Below are 20,997 nucleotides of genomic sequence, written 5' to 3' on the forward strand. Positions count from 1 at the left end.
TTTCTCCATATCTGATTTTCTGCCAGACGAAGCAATTGCCCAGTTAATCACGCTCCTGTGAGCATTGTGGTTTTGACGTGACCTAATAACCCAGTATAGCTCGCGTTGTCTTCTCCATACGGCTTCGGCATGACGCCACACCGTTTGAGGATGCAGTTGTCATGACAACCTCCTCTGGAAGATTCATAACCTCGACCTACCCCCATCTGTGGTACAGATGTTCACATCATCCTGCTGAGAATTATTTTTTTCGTTACACCCTTTGACCAAGAGTCGGTTCTTAATGTTTCACAGTATTTTACTATAGAATGAAGCGATTTGTTCTTCAACACTCCGTGTAGTGGTAGAAGACACGTTTCAGGGGTTTTGACATGACTGAATGGGTGTATTTATTCCTGTAGTGCGGCTCCCACAGAGTTATTAGACTCTTGTATAATGTGGTGGATTAGCATGGACAAAATCTCCCCCCTAGCACTGCTTGTTCAACTTGACAGAGGTCCAGCAAATCCCTCTCAAAGTAATCTTAGGGATACGAAAATTCTTTGAAATGAGAGGAGCGTGGCTGTTTTTTGTGAACAGTTCTCTTTGTCCACCACTTTTGGATTACGCCAAAGTTTGAGGATGAAGAGGAAGTATCCTGACCCTCGCAATCTGTTGAGAGTGTCCCAACTGTTTCCTCTTCATTACATCTAATCCGTTGTTATGTCAGACTAGAGGAATCCCACGCCGCAGAAATTAAACAAGTCCGCAAATCCTTTTCACTTTAAAATGCAGATCATCTCACAGAGATGAGTGTAAAACTTGGTATGTTGTTGTGTGTCATTTTCATGCCATTTGTTTATTTCAGCTCTTTTTCCTTTATCGTCCTGCTTTGAAGTAAAAGTTGGTCAGCACAGATTGTTACTGGTTCCTATAAATTCTAATCTTAAAAAACACACACATACACACAGGCACAATGGAAAACAATGTGGCCCCAATTAAATTCTCCAGGTACCATCCACGGAACGTTCAAGACGGTATTGATCTCCGCTACTCCCAGTAGGTGCATCGCATTGAGTCCCTTGTGCAACTGTCTGGCTGAAAATGCAGACGACACAAACAAAAATCAATATTACAATTTGTATTTTTCATTGAACATCCTTTGTAGGCTGTGTGGTGCGTACAGCAGTCAATACACATCAGATAGTTGACATTTGATCAACTGAAAGAAAAGGAAGCACTTTGTCTTTGTTCTAAAACAAAATGACCCACAGGCTTTCTTCATGCATCATTGGCCAAACACTGTGTGTGACCTTGGTAGAAGGTAAGGTGGTTGAATAACCTCTACATGAGTAAAATATTACTTATAGATTTTCATGTAGCAAACAACTTACTGTGGTCCAAACATTCACTGAAAATAAAGAGGAGGGTAGATGTGTTGTATTACCGAGATAAGCTTTATATCATGTGGTAATAAAGCTATAAAAGAGACTTAATGACTACAAAACATTAGATGGAAATGTTTATCGGTCCACAAAAGGGTTTTAAAAAGCAGATAACATAGTAAAACAACTTTTATGTAAGTAAAATAGCACAACTGAACAATAATTGCAGCAATCGGTTCATTTGTAAGTTTACTTCAGAAAGCTTGATGGCAAACGTATGAAATTTAAACTGGTTTTCTTCATGTTTTGTGTGACTTTTGACCTCCGGTGTGGCACTTTGATATGAGAAGCATGATAAACTCGCACCTGGATCAGATAAACTGGTTTATGAAGCCAAACTCCACAAAGACTCATCAGTTCAGTGGTTTTATCCAGGAGCGCGTTTATCTGTTGTGACCAGAGGAGGAGAGCAGAGCGGGACTTGAGGGGGCTCAGATCTGCAGGAAGTAGTCTGAAGTGATGAAATGACATCACCGGGTTCTGCGTGGCTTTGTTTGGAGCCCCTCGTGGCCACGCCCCCACGCCGGCTCCGCCATAAAGCGGCCGGGCTGCGTCTTCGCACCAGTTAAACCGGAGTCGGTGAGGACAACAGGTGCGCTGATCCTCCTCCGGTAATGCCCACAGACCGCCGCTCGTCGTCTTCTGGGCTCCCTCGTTTGCACTTGGACTACTCGAGCGTTTTGCCACTCTGATATCTTCCAGCGCACAAAGATGCCTTTTCCGCCCATCAGCCTCCAGCAGCGGATCTCCTCTCCCGGCCGGGACCTGTTCGGGAAGAAGAAAGCGCCTCCTCAGACCGAGCACAGCAGCAAGTCTGCCGGGGACAAGGGGGCGTCCGAGAAGCACTCCACCTCCTGGACGTCGGCGAATTTAAGGAATCTCGGGCGAAAATCTCAGCAGGAGAAGAGCAAGAGCCCCACGCAGAAGTCCTGCGTCGGGCAGGACGCGCAGGGACGCTGCTCGTGGCTGACGGTGCCCAAACCTCAGGATCCATCAGAGGGAGTGAGGCGCTCCAGCTCCATGGACTCCACCAGACAGCTCAGCGGGAAAGACGAGGGCAAGAAGGAGATTCAGTTCACCCTCAGCCTCACGCCAGAAGCCATTCTTGTCATCCAGAAACGGAATCTAGAGAAGCAGATGATGGCGAAGCAGCAGAAGTGCTGCGCCTCCGCGGACTTCAGGCACCGGAGAGTGTTTCCATCCAAAAAGACGCACGGAGGCTCCAAGAGCTGCGCGCCCGTCTCCAAAGCCGAGAGCGCCGAGCAGGACATCACGGCTATTGTGAAAATATCTCTGCTGAACGACCAGTACAAGTACGACGATGTGGAGTATGAAGAAGAGGATGGAGACGTGGACGAGACTGTAGTGAGGAAATGCAAAGAGTGGCTGAAGGGGGTGGAAAGCGCCGCCGCTTTGGGCAAAGTGGACAAACTCTCTGCACTTCCGCACCTGAAAGGCTGCTGACACCTGGCATTGGATCTGTCATCCTTGAAACTTTGACTGGAGATACGGAGGGCTCGTAAAAGCTGCGCACGTGCGGGCCCGCTGGAGCCGCTTCTTTATTTTGACTCCTGTAAAACTATGTGTTTGCAAACTGGCGGAGGAAATCCCCCCCTGAGTCCAAAGGAATTTGAGTTTGATCTGGGAAGCATTCAATGAGTTGATGGCACTACGCCTATTGAAAAATGCAGCTCCTTTAATAAGGTTTAAGGTTAAATGATTAAGCCAGAGCGGAACACGCAGAGACGCGCCTGTCTCGTCATAAATCAGATTCTTAAAGCTTAAAAGGAGCTCCGGCCAGCTGGCCTCTCTCACTATAGTGCTTAGCCACGTTGCTTTGCCAATTAAATGCTTTTCTTTTTTTCTTTTCACGTTTCGATTGAATACCTTAATATTTTCTTTTTTGCACATGGTTTTTGTTTTCAGTGGGGCGCCAGAGGACTGAGGGTTGTGCGTAAAGAGACGCAAAAGCGTTCCTTTGTGTGGGAGAACAATAAACTGTCAACAAAAGGGCTTCATGGGCGCCTGCTGCTGGAACCAAACTGAGCTGTTTATTTTCCTCTAATAAGAGGGTTATATCCTTTGTGGGGATTTACAAATGATGAGCAGTATATGATATTTTCTGAATATTTGTACTGTCAGATGTTTTCTCAACTGGTGATTTTTAAGCCACCTGAAGTAAATTTTTGTTCTTGATTATGCAATTGTCGCAGACCCTCTTAAATCTTCTGAAAGCTGATTTGTGTTGTGCCTCCTATACTAATTCTATTACATGATGACGATTTGCAGTCGTTTGAATTGTTTCTTACACTTCTGTCCAGTTCCCAGGCTGCATTTTAAAGGTTCTTTGTTGCTTCTGAAGCTACCTGGGGCCATTTGGGCATTAGTGTTCTAAGCTTCTTAGATTTCCTGTTAAGCAGGGTTGACCAGTGTACTGTAGGGCCCAGGTGCATGATCCCTTCAAGAAATAAGTTTTGAATGACTTTATCTTTTTTCACATCAGATAAAATAATGCTTGTTGCTTTAAGAGAAATCTAAAGTCATATGGAAGGGAGTCTACAATATTTTTACCCAAAATATGTGTGATTTACTGCAGCGGTATTATGAGTTTGAGCAGAGAGGTGGATATTTATATTTCCATTTTCTTGTTATACTCTCTGCAACAAAGAACCATGATTTTGTTGTTTTTTAATCCTTAAGTACACTGCTCAGGGAAAAAGAGCTGGTCAGGGACCAATTCATGCCAAACCATGGATACGACTGTTTCCCCACCTCCAAAAAAACAAAACAAAACATCACATTAAAAAAGAATTCAAGTCATGAACTGGCTACAACTTCTTTTATTTTAACCTTTCCAATTGTATTGATCATGAAGCAAAACAACTAGCAACCACATGCCAGCCTAAGACACTCAGTTTCTATGCATGGTTACAAACACACTTCAGATACATGTTGGGTATATATGTGGAGCTTCATGCAGTCATGTTGAACTCTTCTGTATTGTTTTCTCTGTAACCTGGACACCAGAGTTTTGATCAGACTGTACTGTACGCTGAAGCTCACTTGCTACTTGAACAGAGGAGAGATCACTGCAGCCTATTCGAACGCTGTACATGTGAACAGCTGGAAGCGGTTTTCAAAAGTACCTCTTCTTATCCTCAGGTAATGCTATTCTTTAGATTTCATCTAAAAAGAAAATTGTACAAACTCTTTCTGTTAGTCCACAAGGGTGTAGTGATTTACATATTCACATATTTTCACTGAGCATTACCTTTGTGGTGGATTTCAGACAGGAATACCACTGGCTGCACATGTAAAGTCTTCTTCTTCCTGTTTTAGATGCAGACCTCTACCCTGTTAGTCTCAGAAACGTATTTTTAACTACACCTTTATACGGAGTTTCATATTCTGCTCTGTTGTTGTTGTAAACATAAAAATCGAATTCAGGAACAGATCAACAATGCAGCCATGAATCAAGTGTAAAAACCTGTGTTTGCGGCTGAAGTCTGTGTCTGCTGTGATCCAGCATGCAGCTCCTTGTCATGTGAGCAGGGAAACGAGCTGCTACAATAAAGCGTCCTGTCCTGAGGAGACTTTTCAATCCGGTGTCACAAGTGGTTTTATTGTCACACGGCGAGGGGTGAGCTCACGGCCGAGCCTACACAGCGTGTACCACGACCCGTGTGGTTCTCCGTGGCTCCTGTGGTGATATTATCAACCGGCTCTGTGACTGAAAGTTGTGTAATCCTCCTCTTTTATGTCATCTCAATTGTGGCCTTGTTTCTGTGCCTCTCTCCGTACTTGTTGCTGCCTAATTCAGGCCCAAAGCCAAGCTATTCCTCGCTCAGTCCTGGGGGTATGACTTCATTATTATGTCTGAATGAGTTCAAATGCTTGGTTCTTGTGGGGAAAAGTACAATTTGAAGAAGAAAGACTTGGCTAAAGTTGCAACAGTTGGGTAGGTTACAAACAGAACCACTTTTTCCAAAATCTTTGAGGTCCACTTAGGAATGCAGAATCCGTGCTGTAGGTCTACATTTACAGCCTCCTTTCTATCCCACCCACGGTGTTTATTCACTCACCTCTAGTTTCTTCTTCCAGTGCTCACCTCACTGCGGCGTCATGATCACAGTCGAGGATCATGACGTGGCAGAGCGGAGCATCCACGTTATCCTGCACTGATTTATCGTGACAGGGAGGCGCAGATGGACGCTGCCTTCGCCCCGTCACTGACACTTAGCACAGATCAGCCAGAGCAAAGAGCTGCAGGTCCCTTTGCTCTGCCGCGCAGCATTACTGTGGCAACAGAACTGATAAATCCTGTGTCTCCAGCAGCTTTTGTCAGGAAAGACAAAGCAGACACGTCCGAGCGAGACTTGACCCATAAACTTTGGCATTGTTGTCATTCAGCAGCTGCCTGTTAAAAACAAGGTTCATATAGGGCCAGCCTGAACTCAGAAATAAGACTGAGATCATTGCAGTCAGACATGTTTTATGCCTTATTTGAGCGTGCATGCAATTCCATATTATATTCTCTGTTGCCGATCTGTTTTGAGATGCACAGCATCTTGATTTTCTGTTCTGTGCATTTTGTGTTATTTTTCATTGTATAATTTCAATCTATACTCTGAGTAGACTTTAATTCAATTTCCTGAAGATTTAGAAGTTGAAAATTGCCCTTATTCCCCCCCTGTACACTGCCTGGTAGTCATCATTTATCTAATTCATATCAGTGTTATTGAGGGCTGGAGTCAGCTGTGGGTGAATGCAGGTTTCAAGTCAATCACATGAAAAACAAAGTGAGAAAGATGAACATACACACCTACATTCTCAGGAAATTTAGAGTTACCAGTTGCCCCAAGACCCAGACAAAAGCACAAATGCAGGATAAACATGCAAACTCAATGGCCCCCAACCGGGATATACTGACTTTCAGGCAAGAGCAGAAATCTCTACATTATTGTGAGACCCAGTTATGAATTATTAGACTAAAACAAGGCCTCGTGAGATGCTTTGAGTAGATTACAACCCTGTGAAACTGTGATCATGATTGGGAGGTTTTTCTAGGTGGAGGTGGGCGTATTCCTGCCGCATATCTCTTTCATTTTGGGGAGGGGTTACTGTTTTTCCTGTAGTGCAGGAACACAGTTTTAGGCTTTTGTGTGGGAGGATGCCTGAGGCAGATGACAGGATTAAAGCAAAAAAAAAAAAGAAAGAAAAAAAAAAGAAAAAACCTTGAGGCAGGATGACTGATTCACTCTCACAGCATCTAAATTGAGGTTTTACTGGGAATAGGAAGAAGATGAAGTCAAAGCTGATTCCTGGAGGAGGTGAAAGACAATTCAAGACTGGCAGCTCAGACCATGGAGCCAAGGCCAGCCGCCACTCACAGCAGGAGCAGGTAGATAAATCACCCCGCGTGATGCGAAGTCAAGGAAACGGAATCATCTTGTTCAAAGGATCAACTTCTTTCAGCACATTGATGAAGAATCATTGATCCATATCTGGTGCTAAAATGTGGCTCTTAGCCAGGTGTCTGCACCCCCTCTCTCTCTGTCTCTCCTAATCCAGCAGCGCCACCTGCAGGCCTACCTGAGCCTGCGTCGCCTCAGAGCGGCTGTGTGTCGCCGCTACGCTGCTCTGCTGGAGGGAAAAGTCTTTTCTCAGAGGCTCCAGCAGAGAAACGAGTCCGCCAGGGCAAAGTCAGGAAGTCAGCCCGAGCAGGTAAACCATTAACTATTTACCATCACCGTTTCTTCTGCGTCCTCTGAATAGTTTGTCATTTCTTGGTTTCAACAACTATAGCAGTGGGTTAAATTTGCCACATCCAGCAGCAGTGGGGCGATATTTTCATTAAAAACACGCTGTCATGGATTTCTATTCTATTTTTGCAAGAAGACATTGTAAATCCATTAAAAGCTATTTTATTACTAACAAATACGAAACGATACCAAGTCTTCTATGACTTCAAAAAAACAACTTTTTCTTATTTGGAAGTTGAAAGACATCATAAAGACACCTAGAAAGTGAGTTATCCTTCTCTAAGAAAAACAATGGAAATCATTCAACGGAAAATAGAAATAATGGTGTAAACGTTGGTGTAGGACACAATAAAACCCTGGAGATCATGTCTGATTATCCACAGCATTATACTACAACTGAACTACAGCACTACTGACATGAGCTTTGCCTAAATATTTACAATCAAATGTACTAGAGGTGTGTGTTGATCCAGCCAGTAGCCTCAGTGACTCTGGCAGGACTGAACACCAGGGGTCAGCAGCAACGTTTGTCCTCAGGGTAAATTTGATCACATAGACATGCTGAAAAAATATTAATTTGGTTATGTTTTTAGAATGCAAACAACAACTAAAGAAGTGTGTAAAGTTGCTGGTACTTCATCTTAAGACAGATAGTTTCTTAAAAAATGATTAATAATCTTAAAGGTTCCTAATATGTGTCAAAAAAGACTGGAACAGAGGCACCGAGTTTGGACTACAGTAGATATTTTCAGAATATGCACAAACAAGCAGAGACCTGCTTCAAATAAAGTGTGCAGTTTGTGTTTTTCATCCAGGAAGTAGTTTCAACCTGTTGCAATGTTGAGAGAGGCTAATTCACGTCTGTATAACAAGGCCTGAACACATTTCTGCAGTAGGATGGGAAAGAAACTGCAGAGTGAATATTAAAGCACTGATCCAGACCCGTAGGCCCACACCAACCTTCACTTGTCTGCTACTGAATTACACTTCACTGAACTCCAATACACAACTCTGCAAATCAAAGCCTTTCCTTTTCATGACAGCTCCTTGAAATTAGTTTTTACTCCTCAAGTGACACGCATGCCGTTATCGTCATTACAGATGCAGAGTTTGGAAGTCACTGACTTCAGTTTGATCGAGAAAAGGAAGAAAGTTCAGGAAGTTGGGTTTTTTTCATGTATTTTATTACCTGAACTTTTCTATTTAAGTTATGTTTCGAGTTGGTTTGTAACTTAAATGAAAAAAACAAACATTAAGACGACTTAAATAAAATGTGTTAATCTCTGGGTACTTTAACTCCAAAGTGACATTTCACAATTTGTTTCTGTGTCGTGCAGGTTTCCTCTGACCGTTCTTGTCATTTGTCGTAACAATCTAAATAACCAGATTCATTTGCTGTTGCTGTGTTTATTTTTCCATCCCTTGTCGCTCCTGTGATTGACTTTGATTTTGGCCGGCCTGTCTGTCTTCTCCCTGGGTGTGAAAAGAGCAATACGCTTCAGAGGCGGTGGGGGTCTGACATGAGAGAGATCCTGTCTTATCTTCCCCTCCTGTAAAAGTCGAGCTTCTTGAGGAGGATGTAATTGTCCTCTCTAATGACTTGCACTTGGGGAGGGGGGGGAGGGGGGGGGGGGGGGGGGGGGGACAAAAGAGAGCACAATAAAGAACTTTAGAGGCCCTCCAGTAGGAATCCTTTGCTTGGAATTGCTGAGCAAATGAAAGTACCCGTTGTTTCCTCAGTTCAGATCGAGGCTCTGACAGACATGGAGGTGAGGCAGGACCAAAGGAGGCAAAGGAAAGAACACCTGCTGAGGCCTAATTGGTCCCTGCTGCAGTTAATGGCTTCCTGTGGCTGCGTGTTTACTTCTCATTTGTCCTGTGTGCTCCATTTCCCATCCCCTAGAACAAGGAAGACCCATTTAAAATCACTATTCCCACAACTCACTGTCTCTGTCCCTGTCTGTCAGCCTCCTTCTTCTTCTTCTTCTTCTCAGAAACAAAAGAAGCTGGTCTTCTCTAAGCTGCAGCACAGTGACTCACACATGAAGTCCCTCCCTAAAACAAGCCATTACCTGGTAAGATTTATTTCAATACATGCATTAACTTACCGAATGTGGATGTGCAATCAAGTTGAAGCTACTTTCTGGGTTGTCCTTCACGTTGATATTAAATTACATTGAATAAAGTGATCTGTCACTGTGCCCCATTCCTCAGATTTTCGCCCTGCAGAAGCAGTTAGCTAAGTCTGGACATCTGAAATGCCACCGAGACTTGGAAGACTTTTACGGACGCATCAAGTATAACAGTCACCCGTCCCAGCTGCAGAAGAGTCTGCAGGACGTCAGGAGAAAGAGTTGAGTTAAACATAGAGAAAACACAATAACTGTTCATTAAAAACAGTAAATATAACCGTGCATGTGTGCAGACAGTACTGGAAAAGAGTTCTAATCCGGATGCGGTGACTCAGCTCAAGATAACAGAGAAACATCCCTGCACTGCTGTCTACAGAGGGCGCAAGGACCACAGCTCCCGCTCCAGGTTATGACCATTTCTTTACATTTACTTTTAGTATCTAATGAATAAAAATACCCATAAGTATTTTGAAACTTTTTCATTCATCTACAAAAACTTTCCACGCTGAAGTCTTACTGTACACTCGTCACATCAGAGAACCGGCGGTATGTCTGAGGTTTTTTTGTATCCAAGATACAGGCGGTGTTGTGCTGGAAGGAGATGTTACTCAGCTGCAGAGAGTACTCCGGCCCTTTGTTTGCATTGCCTTCAAGAATAAATAGTCTCTGGGCTGGAGGCTTGTTTAGCCGGGACCCTCCTGAAGGAGAGAGCCGCTTGCTCACGTAGAAGTGAGATGACCAAACACGATCTGACCTCCCCGTTGTGGAAACTCTGCTCCTCTGACGGGCGCTCTGACTCCGACAAACATCATCCTGGGGAAAATGTTGTAATTATGTCCACTACAAAAGAGATATAGCAATTGGGCCGGTGGTGTCACTTCATGCCAGCGCCGCAAGCAGATGTTGAACTGTTTGGATAGCTTCTTTTCTTTTAAAACTTTATAGGCTTCCAGGCAAACAGCAGTCAATTTACTCAGAGTGGCAGAGATAATGTGAGAGCCTGCTGGACTTTAAGTTGTATTGTGAGTCCTAAATTGACTATTCTTTTTTTTAAGCCTTTGAAGGCCATGATCACCAGATTTTGAAAACTTTAATGAAATAGTCTTTGACTTAAAGCACATGCCTCAAATTTTGCCCCTCCTAGTTTGTAATCTTAAAATGTCTGGGCTTGAGCTTCAAACGTTTTTCTTGTTTTCTAACATTCATATTGTTCCAAAAATACAGCATTTACTGATAAAACAAAATGCAGATGTTATAAATCCTACAATTTCTTTGTATTTGCGTCCTGTCCTCTGTCCTGTATTGACATGTTGTGAGCGTGTAGCAGAACAGTGTCGGCTGCTGTCGGGCTCGTTCTTAATTAGGGATGAACTGCATTTAGTGGGAGCATGTACGATCTTCTGCCGCAGCCACTGGCTTTAAGACATCAGACGTAGCTAAGAAGGCGAGCAAAGGGTTCAACTGACAAGTTCTCCATCAGTGTGAAATCTCATCGTTCCACGGACAAACATGACGAGACGGCAGCCCCTCCTGCCCCCACAGCTTGGCTGTGCCACGGGCACATTCCCCACGTCCATGAGAAATACTCAAAATAAAAGCAATTAGAGTTGGAGCCAAAAAAGTAAGTCTGCAATGTCTTACGTTGTGTTTTCAAGTAATGAGCCAATTCTTCCGCTCTACCCTGGTTTGTGGCTATTAATATGTTTTTTTATTAACTACTTTGATTTATTGGACAGTTGATGCAGCAGTTTGCTATCTCTGTGGCCATCTGGCCATGCCTCTTCCACATGTTGAATTTCACAAGTATGCATTACAGGCTTATGATATTAGATTGACCAGAACACACCATCTCCATTACTATAAACTGACCTCAATGAGAGGAAAATGTACACGAGGCAGGGCAGGTCTGTATTTAAGATTTATTCTGGTAGTTTCTTTCCAGAAAAACTTGCTGGATTGTTCATAATCGAGCTTCTTTAAAGTAATCTCTGAACAAGACAGCACTCGTACAGTATAAGAGCTTAAGTCTACATCCACATTCCTACACCTGCATCCTGTGCGGTGCGTTGGGTTTGTATAGATCTGTTACCTGCTGCACCGTCCTGTGAGTAAACGCTGCCTTGCTCGGGGAGTCCTCCCCGGAGCCAGTTTGCACCCAGTAGACAAAGTGTGTTGTCACCCCAGTGTGCAGTGTTATCGGGTGTGAGCTCCACCACACCATGGCTGCTCTTGAGAAGTAGCACACCATTAGGAATATATTAACAACACTGCATCTTGTGTGCAGGTCACACATCACAGAAAGGAAGTTAGCCAGGCGATGTTGAAAGTTGTTTTCACATTATTGTAAAAGGATAGCTGGGGTTTCCCTTTGCACAGTGACGTTTTGTGGCCGTTTGATCCATTCTGTACCTTAAGATCGACTGATTTCAAACAAATGTGTGTGTGCAGGTTATTTAAGCAGGGGTCTGGTTCAGGGCAGGGAGCGGTGGAGCCGATCGCCGACGGCAGCCAGAAGAAGGATGAAACTGAGCAAATGTTTCTCAAGGTTAGTGTGAAAACCACAGGAGCAGTAATCCCCCTTAACAAGAGCAGCGAGAGGCAAACACACCTGGAGCAGACATCGCCATGCAGACTGCTCATCAAGCACTCACAAAACCTCAGTTGTCAGGGAAATGTATGAAGCACCTTAATTTTATTTATTTATTTATTTTTTAAATAACTACTTGCACTACTAACACCATGCAATGCATTGTGGCAACAGACCCGTTTTCCATGCAAATATATTAGTAATATATTTAGTTCTTTGGTCAGTTTTGTTGCCTTTGGTACATCAGCCTGTCCATGTCTGGGTGTCATGTCAGTGTTCATGTGTTCATGTGTTCTAAGTCGCCCCTAGTCTGAGCGTCAAGTGTCTAGCCACTGCAGTCTTCATGTGTCTCACCTGATTGTTTTCACCTGCATTTCTTCCGGCTCTGACTTCACGCAGGCCCTTCGACCTGTCAGCTCGACAATGTATTCTTCATTTCCATTTTAAATGTGTCTCGCGTGATCCGAGCGCAAGTGATGAGCCCTAAAGACAAGTGTGAACAGGCACCAATGCGCATTCACTCAAAAACCGCTTCCTGAGGTGGTCTGGCATTCATATGATCACATATGTTTGGTGGTGTGAACGATATGTGTATTGAATGCGGTCTGGGAAAGCAGCGTAGCCGGAAAATACATCGTACGTAATACAGACACGTCATCAGTGCGAGCCACGTGCCAGACTGCCGTTGTCAGAGCTGCAGTGCTTGTGCGTGTTCTTCAGCGGTCTACTTGGCGTGGAAATGGACTTCACTCTGCCATTTGGAAAACTTGGAACAGTCTGAAAATCGGAAGCAGCTCTTGAAACATTGCCGTTGTTTTCAGCGAAAAACAGAACTGACATCAGAACTGTGACCTTTGACCTTTCAGCAGAAGCGACGTTAAGGAGTAACTGGATTCTGGTTTCTGATCAGAACACGTGATACATTTAAGTGGAAACATTACTCCCCGTCCTTGTCACATGTGCTCAGATCACCCGAGACGCATTTCATGCCGGGTGGAACAGAGGAATCTGAGACAGTAGCGCTGGATCAGTGTGTGGCTGCAGAATTATTCTTGAGAGGGTTTTCAACTACTATATTGTGATGGAGAATTTGGATTTCTTCTCTAAACCCATTAGAACTCTCTGCTTTCTCATAAAAAGAAAACCAGGAACATGGAATTACTTAATTAAAGACATAAATAAAATTATTTTGAGAGTTACAGTTCACCTCATGACTTCTCATCAACGATGAAGCGGTATAAGGAACGTTTCATTCCATTTTTGAAGCTACATAAGTCCTTGAGGGTGGAATGGCCCATGATAGGAATGGGAATTTCCACTGTGATAAAGTCTGTTTGAAATAGTACTTCAGATATTGCTTTGTTAAATAATTTCAATGAAATTTATTTGGAAGGTCAAAATAGTTATTTAATCCTGATAATGCTAACTTGTGGGACCATGGGTGTTGTGTTTGGCTACAATAAACTAAGTCATGTATCCTCACACTCTGTACCAATGGTTCTCTAACTTTAAAACAAAGAAAGTAAAAATTTTAGGTTAAAAATAATAAAAATGTGACTTTGACATGTGTCTTTGATCATAAAAAACTCAGATTTTTATTTAAATTATAAAATTAGAGATGCTCAGTGAAGATGGAATTTAAAGAATATTTCAGAAAAGCTGGATGATATAAGACGCCTCGTGAAATATTTCGACGGTGATGTGGGTGATCAGGAGGGACGCTGGTAAAGTGATTCAGAACCACGAGGCCACTGGAGAAGAGGTTGTGCTGCTGCAGGACTCACTTTTACTCTCACCTCCATGTCAGAATCGGTGCTCTGCAAACAGAGGATGAGACTGGCTGGAGGGAGAGCAAACAGTGCGTGGCCATTGGTCAAAGCCAGCAGACAGGTGAGGGCTTGACTCACCTCAGCTCCGCCGCGCTCAGACCTCAGACGAGCCTCTGCTGAGGAAAGCCAGGGTTCAGCTGTGAGTGAAGCAGCTTTGAAGATATCAGCTCATAAAAGCAGTGAAAGTACGTTCATTTTTAAAGTTAATGCCTGTATTTAGTCTTACTGAGCATATTTTGACAGTACATGTGCTTACTGTAGTTATCAAAGTTCTGTAGACAATTTTTCACTGAGAAATTCCAATGAAGTTTTTAATTTTTTGGGTGTGATGGTGACTGTCATTTGGTTTGATTATGTATTAATGACAAATAAGAGTATCCACAACAACTTTAAGGTTTTGAATAATTTAATATTGTTTAATCAAAATTAGGGATTGAAATGTTACATTTCTTAAATTTTTTGTCTTCTAAACAGTCAATGGTCAAAACTATTTTTATTTTCCTTTATTCAAACTTGTCAGTGTTTGTAGTGGTTTTATTTTTATTTTATTTTATTTGTGCCTTATGATTTTACATCAAGCGGCCCCTTAACACAGCAACACTGATCTCTTTATGTTTAAGGAAATGCGAGCTTTTGTTCAGTCCAGCACAATATATCCCCCCCCCACCCCCCCTTTTTCTGCAACTACATTTACATAGAGGAAAAAAAAAACAGTATGAATTAAGGATTAATACAGTTGTTTTAATAATAATTGTATCATGCACATGGCTCATATTAATCAACATGTAAATATTGGCAATCACTTCACAATCTAAGCTTCCAGCTAAAGGCTGGAAGACAAGAGACCAGTCTCAGTCACCAACACTGCTAAAAATCCATGTTAAACTGTAAAAGTAGTGTGTTGAAGATGTGGAGACAAAGACCTTTTAAATGAGAGGTTTGTCTCCATTTGAATTAGTTTCAAGAGAACACTTGATCAATATTATGCCAGAAGTCGACTGCACTATAAAAATGGTCGACACTCACGCTTTAGTTTTAAAGATTCTGTGCCGAGTCAGCGAGAGCTTGAATGCGCTGCACCTTGCATTTTGTTCTTTGAGGATGGCGGGGGATGGGCGGGGGAATCGGCTGTATAGCACCGTATAGATCAATAACATTAACTCACAGTGCTTCCAGCCAGCATCAGGAAGTGGCCTGGTGTGACGGCGTTCGCTGGGTGGGGTGTTGGAGCAGAGGAGAGAGGCGCCAAATGGGACACAGGGACTGTGGGAAATGACACTGCTCATGACACCTCTGACTTTTACGCCACAGTCACCTCGGCCCACATACAAGGAAGCGTCTCCTTTACATTGCAGAATGATTAAAGACGGGGTGAAGCACCAAACGAACCGATGTAATTTGTGCCACCCACAGATGGAAAGTCTCACGTTTGCCACTCTGCAGCCAGATTTCATGAGAAACTTCCAGAGCGAGCTCCCAGATTTGGTAGGTTGACCTCTTCGGTCACAGTGTGGAACAGCCCACACAACAACTCAGGGAAAAGCTAATGTGTTCCTCTCACATCAGATAATCCCTGAGATTCCTCAGAAGAGCAAGAAGGCAGAGATTTACCTGAAAAGTCTAAGGCGGATGTATGATCTTTCAATAAGCAACGTGGCTTCCACCCAGAGGTCGGTGACTCTCAAATCACTCTGAAAATCCACTTTAATTAATCACCACTTTATCTTACAATCATTTGTAGCATGTAGAACCAGTGAAGAGACCGGAGATCAGAAATATGTGGGAGAAGTCTTTCAAGTGCTTTTTAAACTGACTGGGGTTTGTTTTTCTCTGCTTGCTGTGAACTCTGGTCCAGACTGCTGGACAGAGAGACGGACTTGCTGTACTGGCAGGGAGAACGAGGCGTCCAAGATTTGGTTAGTAACACAAACCAGCCACAACACAACACCACTGAGCTCCATGGAAGCTAACACGTAGCTGCCACACACCGTCTGCTTTTAACATTTGTTGTTCCTTTATTTGGTTCTTATGGATCACACCTTAGCAACAGTACTGAAGGATCACACTGTGGCACTACATGGATATCAGTCGCTTTATATCTTCCAATTATCAAGTTCCTTTGTGTTTTTGTTTTGTTTTGTCAGGTCCTTCCAGCAATTGAGTCCCAACAAGTGAGGAAGCGACACATCAACCGCTGCTCTGTGCTTTCTGAAACAATCAGGACGTCTTCAAAGTAGTCAGCCATCAAGTTTGTGCAAAGAAATCCAGATCCCTAAACACAAAAATGTCTGACTTATTGATTTTATTCCAATTTCTTTAATGATGACCAAACACTTTTGTGGGTATTTTCATTGTTGTGAGACTTTTGAAACAACAGTGAGTTAAAACACCAGATGCATTTTCTGTTGAAGATCGGTGGAGGTAAAAGTTTGTCATCTTTTGGACTGATTTTGCACTTGGTTTTTGTTAAATAGGAAGGTCATCCAAATTTAATGAACTGTGTTCTCCCTTCAGAAAACTGACTGTGGGATGAAGCTGTGGACAAACCGTTAAGACATCAATCACTGAAGGCTTCAGCATCATTTTTAAAACGAACAGCCAGTGTGTGTCAGATTATCTGCAGAGGTTGAAAGAATCCTGAAAATGTGTTCTAAAACACAAATGTTTCTTTTCTTAAATTGTACACGATTGCAGGTAGAAGTACTGTTGGTTGAATAAAGAAGTATTTAAAATAAGGGTGGCTGTTCATATGATTGTTTTCCAATAATGTGTGTGTGTGCATGTGTATAAAGCACATTTACAATGAAATAATGCAATAGTGAAATACATTCACAAACCTCAGAACTGTATTGACAGAATCAATCCTTCAAAAAATGGACATTTATAAAATATTTACGTTTAAGTCATTTATCAGACACTGAGCAGCAATAAGGAATAAAAACATTTTGTGAAAAATATAGATTCAAAATTAGAATGTTCTCTATAAACTTACAACTAACATCCAGATCAAGTTTTCTTCTCATTAAGTTTATGACTTATAAAGTAGATAACATTGAAATTGTACTTATGTATGACTAAAATTACATCTTGCTCATAAATGCTGACTAGTAAAGAGTGTACTTGAAAAATCAAAACGATTGTAGCACTTCTTTTGGCTGATTAATTAATGTTGCTATCGCGCAACATTTAATTTAGGCAATTAAACAATTGATGATTGAAAATTTGAAAAAGTAAATGAAACGAGGAGTGGGATCTGAAGGACATGCAGCCACGCTCAGAATACAGTGAGCCTGCAGGTGTGGCTTTGATCTAAGTGTCAATATTTACAGGTCGATGTAATAAAGAGTGTTAAACTGCTTTATTCAAAACGCTGTCATCCTGTGGGCCTCAGTGATATGGCCGCTGCCAGCCAATCTGCGACCAGCCCGCAGGGATCAAAGAGGACAGGAGCCAACCAAGTGCGCTCCAAACACCCGTCCCGGGATGGAGCTTCTCTCTTGTCCCATATATTTAGGAGCTGTTAGTGTCGTTTTACATCCTGGCATAAAATGAGATCTTTTTGAACGCACGAGGAAAGCAGTTTAGAGGGGGGTTTTTTTCTTCCTTTTTCTTTTATCAATTAGTCTTTATTATAAATTATTACAAGCATCCAGCCCTGGAGCTGTTGGACAGGATGGCTACAGGCGCGGGAGACTGTCCCAGTAAGGCCGTGCAGTACCGGGTGGATCACCTCCTCAGCGCCGTGCAAAGTGAGCTGCAGGCCGGCAGCGAGAAGGGCGACCCCACGGAGAGGGAGCTGAAGGTGTCTCTGGACGACAGCGAGCTGTGGCAGAAATTCAAAGACCTTACCAATGAAATGATAGTCACAAAAAACGGCAGGTGAGCTTCGATGCACTGGAATTCATCGCAGATAGTTTGATCTACTTTTTGAAAATATATTCTCCTTTTTCATTTATTTTGGTGTATTTTTCTTCTCCTGAAGGCGCATGTTTCCCGTGCTGAAAGTGAACGTGTCTGGATTGGACCCGAACGCAATGTACTCTTTTTTGCTGGATTTCGCGTCTGCGGACAACCACAGGTGGAAATACGTGAACGGGGAGTGGGTTCCTGGGGGGAAACCTGAACCTCAGACCCCCAGCTGTGTGTACATCCACCCGGACTCCCCAAACTTCGGGGCGCACTGGATGAAAGCTCCCGTCTCCTTCAGTAAAGTCAAACTCACAAATAAACTCAACGGAGGAGGCCAGGTGAGTAGGAAAGAATATATGAATCTTTAGTGAATTTCAATGTTCAAAATAGAAAAATGTAATAAATTTTAGTTTTTTTCCAGATTATGTTAAATTCCTTACACAAATATGAGCCACGCATCCATATAGTTCGGGTTGGAGGCCCGAGGAGGATGATCACCAGTCACTCCTTCCCCGAGACGCAGTTCATTGCAGTAACGGCGTACCAAAACGAGGAGGTGGGTGAAAAAAACAGTTTCTGACTGCTTAATCTGAATTTACTGATTTTTTTAAATTCATTTTCGTGGCGCGAAAATGAGTCTTTATGCGCGTTAAACGCGTGCGTAATTTACGCATGGCGTACTTTACGCATGGCTTAAACCCAAGTTTTGACCGTTTAACTGTGGATTCCAGTTATGCTGACTATGCTTTTATACTTTCTTTGACAGATAACTGCGTTGAAAATAAAGTATAATCCTTTTGCCAAGGCTTTTCTCGATGCTAAAGAGAGGTGAGTTGAAAATACACTTGCTGCTCTTCCATTGTGTTGAAATGATACAACACAATCTCTTTTCTTCCAGGAGTGATAACAAAGACCTCAGAGAAGATGTTAATGAAAACCAGTCAGGGTACTCTCAATGTGAGTCTACATCATGATCATTATTTTTATTTTAATTTGCACTGTTCCCTCTCATGATGTGGTGGTCTCATTACTTTCTTCTTTGTGGAGCAGTAGGTAGCTGGTTTATTCCAGGCACTGGCTCACTCTGCCCTCCTGCCAGTCCTCACAGCCAGTTTGGGAGTCCCATTTCCCTTTCACCGTCTCATGGCTGTGAGCGCTATTCCACCCTGAGGAACCATCGCTCGGCCCCTTACACCAGTCCATACGCACACCGGACCAACTCGCCCAGTGAGTGCCTCTATTACATTTCACTGTCATATTCCCAAGAATTTGGACCTACTACCTACTCCCCCATCTATTAACAAGAAACTCAAACAAATGTTGCTGAGTGGGGAATGTCTTGCATTCCTCTGGCTTTTGTGTCTGTGGAGAACAGAGCTATAAATGACTGAGCTTCAGACAGGATGGATTCTGTTCTTCCCTTTGGCCACCACTCTGATGTTTGGAGAGAATATTCAGACATGTAGGTGCAGTGGCATCATATAAGATGTGATAAAATGTGAGAAGTTTGAAACCCAGTGTCTCTGTTTGTTTTGCAGACAGCTACTCTGAGTCTTCACCCTGCCTATCCATGCTCTCCAGTCATGACAACTGGTCCAGTCTGCAGATGCAAGCACATTCAAGCATGATGCCAATCGCTCAAAATCCAACCTCAGCTACAAACTCAAGGTTTGTGATTATCTTCTAACTTTTTCATATTGTTAAAAATTAATCAACTCAGATACACAAATTAGTTGATTAAGATCAGTAAATAAGAAGCTGAAAATTCTTGGATCACATTCAGTGGGGTGATATTTTGTTTGTTCAGTTTATTTTAGACTGTCATTCTTCAAAAAAAAAAACAGAACTTTCTGAATGAAAGAGCACAAAAAGAAGTCCAGATGATCTGTCTTATGAAAAGCAATACTTATAAAATATTTTATAGTCTTTCAACATATAAGCATTTTGAGAAATGAACATGGCAGTTGCAAGTTTTGTAGCAGTAAATTTAAAGTTATTGATTTGACAAAATTACTTTTTTGTGTTTTGACTTAAATTTGACTGTGTACTCTTAATTTGGTATTCTCTCACATTGCACAAACGTTTGGATTCTGCAGTGAAATCTGAAGTAATGTCAGAGGTTCTGTGTTTTCCTCCCTGTGCAGTCAGTACACCAGCCTGTGGTCTGTCAGCAACTCCCCCCTGACTCCAGTGTCCCAGAACGGGGGAGTGAACAACTGCCTGAGCTCCCAGTTCCTCCGCGGGTCCAGCAGTCACTACCCCGGCCTGTCTCACTCGGTCGCAGCGCCCCCTTCTGGCGCTTCCATGTACGACAGCGGCGCGGCCGCAGAAGTGCACGACGGCTCTCAGTACGAAGCGTCTCCACCCGGACGCCTCCCGTCAGCCTGGACCCCCGTGACCCCCCCATCCCTCTGATGGACACAGAAAGAAAAGAGCAGCAGAACTTCACCTACGGTACGATCTGATCTGATCAAGAGGAAGGATCAACTCCTTTAAAAAATTAGGATTCATTTCATATGTCCATTTTCCACAGCCCAGCATCTCTGGGTCAAATGAAAAACAGAAAAGACATTTAAAAAATCATCGAACACACCCATTAATGGAAAAAAGAACTTGCTTTAGAGTTTGTTATTGCTGTATTTTTATACTGTTGACTGCATGTGATGTTTTTGTTTAGCATAAAGAAACATATATTGTTTACAAAGTGCTTATATTAAGCGTGACTCAACGATCGTCAGAGCAGAATGCAAAAAAATGCACAGTTGATGAATGCTAAATGCTTTTGAACATTGTTGATGATGTAAATGAAGTATCAGTCAATGCTTGTATATAGATAAATGTAACTTTTTGTACCACGATCTTGCAGCATGTTTCAATATATTTTGCTAAATAAATTGAAGAGAGTGATTACTACTAAAAGCAGAGTGTGGTTTTTCCTCATGTTTCAGTGTTCTCAACTGTTATTTTTCATTTGGACCATCCCAGACAGTCAAGGGCTGTCTACCGTAGACCCTATTATTCCCCACAACTCTTCTGTCTGATCAGCGTATAAAACCCTGTTAAGGATTCCTTCTATATATATGCGGACGAACTAGAATTTTTTAAAAGTTCAGTAAAAAAGCTTTAGAGAGGACCTTGTCATTGGACGAGGAAAATGCATTAAGCTGTGTCAGTGTTGGCATGACTTAAAAACAACCTCAGGACATTCTCATGAGTGACTGCATGACCTGTGTTGTTAAACTGCAATCTCTTGCAATCCATTTATTTCTTCAATGATAAATTCAGTGACATAATTAACCCCCCCAATATTGATAATATTTACATCAAATGCTTAATAATTACATCTAATATGAC

General features: G+C 42.6%; 3 protein-coding genes across 3 annotated transcripts; all 3 read left to right on the plus strand.

The window, feature by feature from the left end:
• The first annotated feature begins 2,095 nt into the window (after window positions 1–2,095).
• On the plus strand, window positions 2,096–3,623 carry prr18 (proline rich 18). Its single transcript, XM_030107273.1, has one exon. The coding sequence runs from the start codon at window positions 2,136–2,138 to the stop codon at window positions 2,886–2,888; it is 753 nt and encodes a 250-aa protein (XP_029963133.1). The 5' UTR covers window positions 2,096–2,135; the 3' UTR covers window positions 2,889–3,623.
• Window positions 3,624–6,726: 3,103 nt separating this feature from the next.
• LOC115399273 (uncharacterized) lies at window positions 6,727–15,212 on the plus strand. Its single transcript, XM_030106563.1, has 7 exons — window positions 6,727–6,825; window positions 6,996–7,148; window positions 9,181–9,261; window positions 9,401–9,539; window positions 9,695–9,724; window positions 11,767–11,863; window positions 15,148–15,212. The coding sequence occupies exons 1-7, from the start codon at window positions 6,727–6,729 to the stop codon at window positions 15,188–15,190; spliced, it is 642 nt and encodes a 213-aa protein (XP_029962423.1). The 3' UTR covers window positions 15,191–15,212.
• Window positions 15,213–17,407: 2,195 nt separating this feature from the next.
• Window positions 17,408–20,058, plus strand: tbxtb (T-box transcription factor Tb). The gene is made up of 8 exons (XM_030106236.1): window positions 17,408–17,613; window positions 17,717–17,981; window positions 18,065–18,199; window positions 18,410–18,471; window positions 18,542–18,600; window positions 18,694–18,870; window positions 19,182–19,311; window positions 19,788–20,058. The coding sequence occupies exons 1-8, from the start codon at window positions 17,408–17,410 to the stop codon at window positions 20,056–20,058; spliced, it is 1,305 nt and encodes a 434-aa protein (XP_029962096.1).
• Window positions 20,059–20,997: the final 939 nt, after the last annotated feature.

This window comes from Salarias fasciatus, chromosome 13 (assembly GCF_902148845.1).
Source record: "Salarias fasciatus chromosome 13, fSalaFa1.1, whole genome shotgun sequence".
Taxonomy (NCBI): domain Eukaryota; kingdom Metazoa; phylum Chordata; class Actinopteri; order Blenniiformes; family Blenniidae; genus Salarias; species Salarias fasciatus.

Coding starts and splice junctions, on each gene's coding strand:
- prr18 (XM_030107273.1), top strand. CDS start 2,136: ATGCCTTTTCCGCCCATCAGCCTCCAGCAGCGGATCTCCTCTCCCGGC.
- LOC115399273 (XM_030106563.1), top strand. CDS start 6,727: ATGAAGTCAAAGCTGATTCCTGGAGGAGGTGAAAGACAATTCAAGACT. Junction 9,262..9,400: donor CTAAAACAAGCCATTACCTG/GTAAGATTTATT, acceptor CCCATTCCTCAG/ATTTTCGCCCTGCAGAAGCA. Junction 9,540..9,694: donor GCAGGACGTCAGGAGAAAGA/GTTGAGTTAAAC, acceptor TGCTGTCTACAG/AGGGCGCAAGGACCACAGCT.
- tbxtb (XM_030106236.1), top strand. CDS start 17,408: ATGGCTACAGGCGCGGGAGACTGTCCCAGTAAGGCCGTGCAGTACCGG. Junction 17,982..18,064: donor AACTCAACGGAGGAGGCCAG/GTGAGTAGGAAA, acceptor GTTTTTTTCCAG/ATTATGTTAAATTCCTTACA. Junction 19,312..19,787: donor ACCTCAGCTACAAACTCAAG/GTTTGTGATTAT, acceptor CTCCCTGTGCAG/TCAGTACACCAGCCTGTGGT.